The sequence below is a fragment of the Engraulis encrasicolus genome, chromosome 13, assembly GCF_034702125.1.
Source record: "Engraulis encrasicolus isolate BLACKSEA-1 chromosome 13, IST_EnEncr_1.0, whole genome shotgun sequence".
NCBI lineage: Eukaryota > Metazoa > Chordata > Actinopteri > Clupeiformes > Engraulidae > Engraulis > Engraulis encrasicolus.
In genome coordinates, this window is record NC_085869.1 from 54,680,214 (window position 1) to 54,690,213 (window position 10,000).

Below are 10,000 nucleotides of genomic sequence, written 5' to 3' on the forward strand. Positions count from 1 at the left end.
GTACCTATCCTCTCGTAGTGTTAGGATATGACCAGTAGGTGGCAATAATAGGCTGCATGAAACTGTACATGAATCACTCCCCCAAGTATACGCGCTCTTTAAAATATTAGAAGTATGGATTAGAGTCTATGGTATATACTGCAAAGAGGATTATGTACGAACTATAGAATGTATTCATATTTCCATGTGCAAATATTAATGTGCCATGTTCATCTACACATTTTTCATTGCTTGATCATACCATCACCAGTTTGTGCCACTCGTGAAGTATTTGTAGCCATGGGCTATTTTTGGAATGGCAAAATAATTCCTTCTCTTGGATGCCTTGTTCCAATGGTACTCTACCCATACAACTGTAGGTCAGTGGTTCCCAACCTTTTTTCTCAAAGGCCCCCTCACTTTTGTCCGAGGTCAAGTCATGCCCCCTTAACCTGACTCATCATCTGGCCAGAATCGAACCCGGGTCACCGGCGTAGCAGCCCAGTGCCCTACCGTTTGAGCCACGGCAGGGCCAATGCAGATGAAATTGCACGGACCCCGTGCAATCTCCAGCACACCCCTAGGGTGGTCCCGGATCAGAGTTTGGGAACCACTGGCCTTCACCATTTCCATTTCCGCCGAACAAAACAAAAGTAAAAGTGTATGTGTGGAGAGAGAGAGAGAGAGAGAGAGAGGGAGAGAGAGAAAGAGAGAGAGAGAGAAAATATGACATGAAAGATGACATGAGAGAAGCACAGGGTTTATTTTCAAACTGGTAGGTGACTCTTTTTAGCCCTACTTCCTGTTTTGCAGGAAATGCCCCCGACCGAACCGGATCAAACGGCCCAAGCAGAACGCAGCGCACTACAGCTCAGAGAACACCATGCGCGCCTCCACCCGCCTCATCTGAGCTCTGGCAGCACGGAATCATGGGAAATAGAGTCGAGGAATGGACCTGATGATGATGACGACGGGAGACTCAAGATGGCCGCCACCGCTCCCCCCCACGACCTCTCCACTACGGCCTCCACATACAACACACATCCTCAGACAGACTGCTGTGGATATATACCATATGAAGTCACACAAATATACATACACATGCAAACAAGCTTACAGTACACAGCAGCGCACGCACACACACACACACAGACACACACACACACACACACACACACACACACACACACACACACACACACACACACACACACACACACACACACACACACACACACACACACACACACAAAATACATAATTACAATCCCAACAGAGGCATCTCGAAACTGCCCCATGAACCCCCTACACTATCAGGGGAGAAGGGGCCAGACAGGGGGAGGCGGTGGTCGGCAACAAGTCGTGAGGGGGGCTATGGGCAACAAGGGGTGGGGGGGGCACATGGGAGGGGGCTGGGGTTATGTCATGTCTGTCGTGTTGGGGTAGTGATACGTAGACAAGACAAAGATGATGGACTGGAGGCTGCACAATGATGCCTTGACGCCCGTGCTAGTCACGTACGGGACACACATACACACACACACGCACGCACACACATACGTGCGCGCACACACACTCACACACACATACAGACACACACACATACACACACACACACACACAAAGAGGAGCAGTCAGTTAGGCGGACACTACGATACTAGAGTACAAGCTTTTTGTTTATGTATGGGTAATATTTCCAAATAGTTACTTTGTTTTGTCTTGATGGGGTCTTTTTCTGTAATGTAAATAAATAATTTATATCACACGAGGCGACTGTTCATTTTTTTCCCCCAGAGATATTTGATGAACTTGATTTGCAATCTGATATGTTTTGGAAAAGAGCTGGATGCCAGATGTGATGACTGTTTTTATGTGTTTTACTTTTTTTCAGAAATAGTCTAAGTGCTCTATTGTTGTGCTAGAAGTATTGGAGGGTCTCCGCTCATCTGTTGAAAAGGTGCACGATTTAGTTGAGACTTCAAAGTAAAAAGGGAAAAGTGAAAAGTATAACAATATTTTAAGAAATAGTATTAAATGAAGTATGAAATCATTATCTTTGCAGCCTCAGCTCAAATGATGTGGGGGCAGCCTGTGAGTTTCTCGAAATACGAACTCAATTACGCCAGTATGGAGTGAGTGAGAACTAGGGCCCTAATTGCACTGATTTTTGATTGGCTTGGTTGAAAACCGTAATTGAAAATGAATTGATAATGAATTCCATTAATACTGGAGACTGTGATCCTTCCTCTGCTGCCTGAAACATAAGAACCTCTTCAGCTTTGATATCATTATGACAGGAACCGAACGGGTGGATCGTTTCCGTCTTGTCGACATACTAGGTTTATGAGATTTGTGTAAAGAGAAGTGGTAGGTGCAGTGATGGAATAACAGGTAGGTCTATGCCTGGTGTAGTTGAGGAGGAAGAATGTGCACAGCCTAGATTAAGGTGCAGGACAAATCCTGATTCAAGCTGAGGCATTTGAAGTATTTTTTTGTGTGTTTTATTCTACAGCCGAACAATGTTTCCTTTTTTTGCACACCTCAGCTGGCAGGTCGAGACGCCCCATGGGTCACTAATCAGACCATTTGAAAAAACTCCCACGCACTGACCATTTCCCTGTTTCTTTAATACATAATGTTTCGGTCCTAGACCTTCATCAGGTAAATATCTATGTTTCAACCACAGGTAGTCCTCATTACATACAGTAGTTCTGCATTGAATAAAACATGCAAAAAGGGATTTTAAGTGTACAGACTACTCACTCTAAAGCTAGAGTGACATATAGGCTACTGTATACCGCTTCATTATGCTGGACTGGAGCATGAAGAACGAATAGAAATGTGTGCATTTAATTAAGCCATTACATTTTTTTTCCCTTTTTTTGCCAGAGAGCAATTTTCATAAATCAGATTAACCCATAGGAACATGAATCTGTTTCCAGATCAGTGGTCCGTCACTACATCAGTACAAACTCCAAGTCATTATGGCGACATACGCATTAGGTGGAAAGATATAAATGTTGAGATTTCCATTATCGCTGCTTGTAAATGTGTAACAGATCTCCTTGTCGTCTCTTATGTGATGTGATGGTGACAGTGACATACTGTATCATCGACCCCCATTGCCACCCAGTGAGCACAGTGACAGCAGTCATCTCGTCATGACAAATGCTGATAGCACAATAAGCCGTGAACATGTAAAGCAGCATGTAGAGGAAAGACTGATAGCAGTGAGATTACGACTGGTATTTGGTTGCCATGGTGACGATGACATTATGTCATCATGTCACACACGCAGGAAACAGGATATGAATCATTGATTTTTTTTTTGCGGCAGGTGTATGCAACAACTCATTTGCTGGTTTATGCAGTTTTTTGTATCAGTCCAACAATGCATAGCTTCATATCTTGGCCCGCGTACTAAAGGAAAACAAATCTTCTACCAAGAGCAGTAATGCCTCTTTTCTACTGCTGGTTTTCTGATAGGCCTACAGCTCGACACAACGCGACTCGGCCACCACTTTTTGCTTTACATTTCAGCTGTGTCATGTCTAATTGAAAAGCAAAAAGTGGCGGCCGAGTCGCACTGTGTCGAGCTGTAGGCCTACCAGAAAAACGGCAGTGGAAAAGAGGCATAAGAGTAACCTAATAATTGAACCCATATTCACGCAGAGCCTCTCCGATAACCTTATTGTCACCAAAAAGATCAGGTTTTAATCTGTCACTTAGAGTCTAGGTAATGTATGATATGATATAATTGATGATGTGATCATGTAATGAAAGGAGTGCTCTCAAAAAAGAGTGAATAGGCCCATCGACGGGTCCATCTGCGATAAAAGGCTACAGTAAGTAAATGTATTCGATGTTGTATAATATTAACATGGTCTAGTTATTCTATCTATCTATAAACAACGTTGAATCTAAGTCTGTATAGTTCTTTCCTGTAATGTACACCCAAAAATATCCTCCCACCAAGAACACCTAAGACCTGTAAACAATTTTAGCCAAAGATAGCCAGCAAGATAGCATAACAACAAAACACGGGAGGTTTATCATCCTGTCTAAAGCATATCCTCAGGGCCATGAGATAAAAATCCGACTCAATTCTAGTCTAGTCTACGTAGCCTAGATAAGACCAACCAGCTGCAGCAGCTTGTCTTGGAATAGCTGAGGCACATAAACCGGAGCAGGGAGCAGCATAGATGGACTGGCCATAAGGCATACAGGGCAATTTTGGCTGTTGTCAAAATAACGTGTAATAGATGACTAAAAAAAAGTTGTCACAGGCTTCATTTGCTATGTTTACATGAGACATTTATTTCAGAATTAACTCACATTAATTCTGAATAAAGCTTAATTCCGCTTTGAAAACGCCATGTAAACACCTCTTAATTCGGAATTAAATGAAAGATCAAAGTAAACTCGACAGAACTATTTCATTCTGAATTATTAATTCGGAATTAAAAACATCACGTAAAAGTAGTGAATGTCTCTCTCAATGCCTGGTGGCCCGGTCTTGGGTGAAATGCCCGGCCTGATTTCTTGTCCCAGTGCAGCCCTGGTGAGCAGGGAGCTGGGAGAGGAGGTCTGCCTGACCTGTCGCAGGGGAGGTCATGCCTCGTTCAGGAGAAACAGAAACAGCCTCGGGACTGGAGGAGGATTCCCATCATTCCCAGCCAGCAAAGCCAGCCGGATGAGATGGGACGGCACAAGGAGAGAGGAGGGGGGAGGCAGTCAGTCAGTTGGGGAGTCGTTTCCCAGTTCATGCAGCAGACGAGTCGGTGGAATCCCGGGCCCTTCCTGTCCCCTACCACAACTCTCTCTCTCACACACACACAGACTGGCATGTTCGCGCGCACGCAAGCGCACACATGCACACACACACACACACACACACACACACACACACACACACACACACACACACACACACACACACACACACACACACACACACACACACACACACACACACACGCTTCTCTTCAATCTGGTGTCTTGTCAACATGCCCTGCCTGCTCCATCAAAATGACCTAGCCTGTTAACATAGCCCTAAACCCTGGAAGCCGATAGGTGGGGGGACAAAGGGTTCAGTTGTCTCTTGCCCAAGAAGAGAGGGTTCCCAAAATTGAGTCCTCTTTATATGGTATGTATTGGGTGCGGAGGACCCTTTTCTGTGAATTTGTCCCGGGCTGGGCCAAAGCTGTCAACGGCCCTGCCCTCCCCTCACCCTAACCCTATACTGATGTAGTAGAGGTTTGTTGTGCAGCACGATGAGTTGGCTATATCAACAGGACACTGGCCTACCCATCAAGCTGAGCTGTGAAAGACAGCACAAATGACTATAGCAGCACCCTATAGGGATTAAGGTGAGTTTTGGGGCATTATGTTATTTTAATTGATATAAAGGCTTCATACGGCATCGGTCAAAAGGCTTTCCCCATTTCTTTACTTCTCCTATCTGCCTACGCAACTGAATCCTATTTTCTGATTGGCTGATGGGGTTGCAATTAATTCCCTATAACCTGTCAGGCGTCAAACATGCGACTAAGTTAGGCGAACTGCCGTTACTGATTCTAAACTGCAGGTTGCTAGAGCCAAAAGCCAGTCGTTAGTTCTATCGCATTTGTTTGGCAAGTCAAGAGTCAGTCGCTAATTCTATCGCATTTGGATGTCAAGCCAAGAGCCAGTCGTAGTTCTACCCACTGACGTGTTATACTATACACGTCAGTTCTATCCCATTTGGTTGTTAAGTCAGTCGCCCTAAAAGTTGTACTACATGCATCCGATAGAGGCACGCCTGACTTCCGTGCGCACTAAATTGTTCAGCAGTTGGCAATGGCATAATTCATAGGTTACAAATTTACAGATAGCAATAGATGACAAAAAATACCCTGTACCGAAATTCTAAGCACCTGCCTCGCCATTAATTGTCCTAGTTAACTGGCTTCTATGTGGAATCTCATTTATCTAATTTTTCGAAGCAGCCCATTACGACTGAATGTACGACTGAATGACACGCTCTAAAAAAAGGAGGTGTGTGGGTGTGTGTCCGCCATGTGTCTTGGCAACCCTCCCCCTGGACAGTGATGCAATGGCCAGTTTGAGTCAGGGCTATGTAGTCAATGGTTTGACTTAGGGCTAATTTAACAGGGTACTGGTGGCTCAGTCTGCCAAATTTGCCAATTTTGACAGAACACCAGGACAAGAACTAAAAAAGGGGGAAAAAGATAACGTACCTCGTGTCTACTGGCAATTCCCCCCGGAGAGTATAGTGATGCAGTGGGCCTAACAGGGTACTGGTAGGTTATTTCAACAGAACACCAGGACTCAGGGGATAAAAAAAGAGAGACAAAAAAAACGTGTCCCATGTGTCTTGGTGACTGTCCCCCCGGAGAGTGATGCAGCATGGGAATGTTTTTGTAGGCTGTCTGCTCTGTCTGCTGTCCCCTGTCACAGATTTGCGTCTCTGTCTGTGCAGTGAGCCTCAGTCCGCTCGCTCCGCCCTGAAGGCAAACAGGATTATTAAACAATTGGTGCAGACGGGAGTCGAACACACACATGCACACACATACACACATGCCCTACACACACAGGGACTCTCTCTCTCTCTCACACACACACACACACACACACACACACACACACACACACACACACACACACACACACACACACACACACACACACACACACACACACACACACACACTTAACAAGAACACGCCCGCCCGCATGCATACACACACACTTATGCATGCGCACACACACACCCTGACACATTCACACACACACACACACACACACACACACACACAAACGAAATGTGAAACGAAATGCATACTCTCCCTGAACCCAGTCCAGACTGCTAAATATAAACATACCACTAGACAATAATGTGTATGTAGACAATAGATGTCAGACTGCAGATTATACTGTAGATGCCTATGCTGATATGACATGTACTGTATGCTGCTTGACAAATTCTCATTATGGTTAGGGTCAGGGTTACATTCCATATTTTTGAGTAGGCCTATATTATGTGCTCAGAATCATCCTTTTTGTTAAACGTGCACTGTGTAATATTTTCAGCAGTTTATTTCCAGAATTTATGCTGCCCATTAACAAATGTTACCTTTTTCATGAATACTTACAATCACCATGACATTCTAAGTAGCCTATTCATTATAACTGGGAAAATTGCACTTTTCATACATGAAATTCCAGATCTTCTCCGGGTCCGCCATTTTGAATTTCCAGAAATAGACATTTTAGACTGCAAAACGTACTGTGCTTTGGTCGTACTAGTAAATATTTGTTTATTATTCAGTAAATTATCCTGAAAATATCAAATTTGGCTTTAGGCAGAAGAGTTTCAATGAGCAGCATATTGCAATGCCTTTTCTGGCCACCATCCTACACAGTGCACCTGTAGCAGGAGCAGCAAGTGTAGCAGTATCCTGGAAATAAGCTCAATTTTTAGAAAGTAATCTGTTGGTGCAGCTATTACTGTAACAGCAAAGGCCACAGTGTCACCATTTGGAGCTGCTCTCAAACTGCATCGTGAAAAAAAACGGGAAAATTAGTTAAACTATAGGCTCATTATAATGCATTCAGACTGTGTGTGTGTGTGTGTGTGTGTGTGTGTGTGTGTGTGTGTGTGTGTGTGTGTGTGTGTGTGTGTGTGTGTGTGTGTGTGTGTGTGTGTGTGTGTGTGTGTGTGTGTGTGTGCGTGAGACTTCAACTAGCTTTTTTCACATGTGTGCAGCATGCCAGGGGGTGAGGCGGCTGCCCTCCTCACTTGCGTGCATACTGTGTGTGCAACATTCAAATCATACCTAAGCAACTAATCCACACCCTTCGACACCCTTCGACACCCTTCTCCTCCTTCTTTGCCGTTTCTCTCATCCTCTAACCACCACTTCCTCTTTCTTTCCTACACCCAAACGAATGCCTTTCCTTTCCACACTTCTCCCCTGCTCTGCTCCACCCACCCAGTCCCCACCTTTGCTCTTCCATTCTATAGTGTGAGGTGAGTGAAAGCCCCATTGGGAAACTACAACTCCCATTGTCATTGTGACACAGCACTCCACAGCACACAAGTGCACACTGCACACAGCACGCAAAGAAATTGCATTTATGCCTCACCCGTGCAAGGGGGCATCCCTCAATGATGCCCCAAGGGAGGAAACATATCTGTCCTTCCACTCCAACCGGCGGTAGTTGGGTGTCAGCGCCGCGGGAGCCGGCTCCGCGCCGCATTTGGAAAATAGAACTCAAGCGTATTTTTCACGCCGGCGACCGGCGGTGTTCCATTGAAATGAATGGCAAAGTAGCACGCTAGCTTTGGCTGTGGCGCGGATTTCGAGCTGGACTGGTCGCACACGCCGACGCTATCGGTGTGAAAGGCAGAGTAGAACACACAAGCCAAAACTAAGCAGAAAGACCTCTATCGTATCGCTTCCGTTCCGTTCTGCCTTGGTGTGTCTGACGCCTAAAACTTCTCTGCTCCACCCTCGCAGTCCCCACCCTCTCTCTCCTTCACTCTCCTCAATAGCACTCCCTCCCTCTTTCATTCACCCTTCCCAACCTTTCTTTTCCACGCTCCACCACCACACCACCACACCACCATCTCCTCCACTCTCCCCATGCCATGCTTATTCTTCACCCCTTCGCTGTCTCTCCTCCACCTTCTCTTTGGCATCACCACTCTCAGCACATTCTCTCTCTCTCTCTCTCTCTCTCTCTCTCTCTCTCTCTCTCTCTCTCTCTCTCTCTCTCTCTCTCTCTCTCTCTCTCTCTCTCTCTCTCTCTCTCTCTCTCTCTCTCTCTCTCTCTCTCTCGTCTCCACCACGCTATCTGTCACTCTTGTCCTCCCTATTCACCCTGTGTGGAAGCCAAACTACTAGACGTACTCTCCCGTTCTGTCCTGGTCCTCCCATCCTCTTGCCTCAGTTTAGATCTGCCTCTGTGAAGAAAACAAATAAGGTTCTCTGCTTCTCCTCCAATCAACCCAGGAAAAAAAAAACTTTTGGTGGGGGCTTTCTCGATTGTAAGTGAGAGAGTGACCTTTGACACGTGTTTATGCAAAATGTTGAATAAAAACTTTTAGCAAGCGGGGCATATTCCCCTTGAGCCCATGGATCCTCCTGTATTGGTGATGGGGGCCCTATTATGACCTTGGAAGGCTGTATGGGGAGCCCAATCAGTCTTTCGCCCTGGGCTGCTGTGTGCAATTGTTCTGCCACTGGCTCCACACCTCCCTCCTCGCTAGTATCCTGGGGCCCATTGGCCTGGTGCTACTGGCAGCCTCTCAGGTAACGTCTGCCCTGACATGCCCCTCATGGTTTGTTTGTCTTGGACCAGGTGGAGCCATTCTCATGGTTCCCATTTACCCTCTGCATATTTAGATAGCGTTTATATTTCCTTTCTGACTCATAAGCCCTTTGATTTATTTTAATCACTTTTTTTCAATGGGAAGGAGGGAAGGAACACTTTGGCATTTTCGTGACAGAGCGCTAGGAGAACGCTTTCGCGGCACTCGTTGCTATTCATCTGAGTGTTTGTAGTAGATCATGAATGTAATTAAAATAAATTGGGGCCTCCGTTGACCTCATTAATTCAGACTGACGTCTGTTGGATGGATAGTTATATAGCTATTATCGGCATAAACCTCTAATGTCTACTTGCACAACCTGTTTTTTCTCTGATGACTCATCTATTTCCAGATAAGACATGTTCCATGGGAGTTACATGCTGCTGAATTTGAATAGCACACTCTGCAACTCTTTTTAACTCCAAGCGCAAAAAAACCTTGAGTGTGTTAAACGATGTGCCTGACAGGCAACAGGTTGTTGCCTGCAGTAGTTAAGGCGTTAAATGACAGTTAGCAAACGATGCATGAAAGTGTAGCAGAGGGTAAGCCTTATCTCTAACATTAACAATCACAAAAGGTGTGTACGGTAAATGCTATTTTGTAATTTTAGACAAGTGTATAAATGTTGTTTATGTGCCTGCAGGG

The 10,000-nt window shown here is 45.3% G+C and overlaps 1 protein-coding gene across 2 annotated transcripts in view; it reads left to right on the plus strand.

Moving 5' to 3' along the window:
- The window catches only part of tmeff2a (transmembrane protein with EGF-like and two follistatin-like domains 2a), a 163,940-nt gene extending 162,798 nt beyond the window's left edge, over positions 1-1,142 (plus strand). The window contains exon 10 of one of the 2 annotated variants that reach the window (XM_063214310.1): positions 773-1,142. In XM_063214310.1, the coding sequence (XP_063070380.1) occupies positions 773-938 (166 nt within the window). In that variant the 3' untranslated portion in view covers positions 939-1,142. The remainder of the gene's footprint in view (positions 1-772) is intronic. The other variant, XM_063214311.1, reaches the window with a different exon arrangement.
- Positions 1,143-10,000: the final 8,858 nt, after the last annotated feature.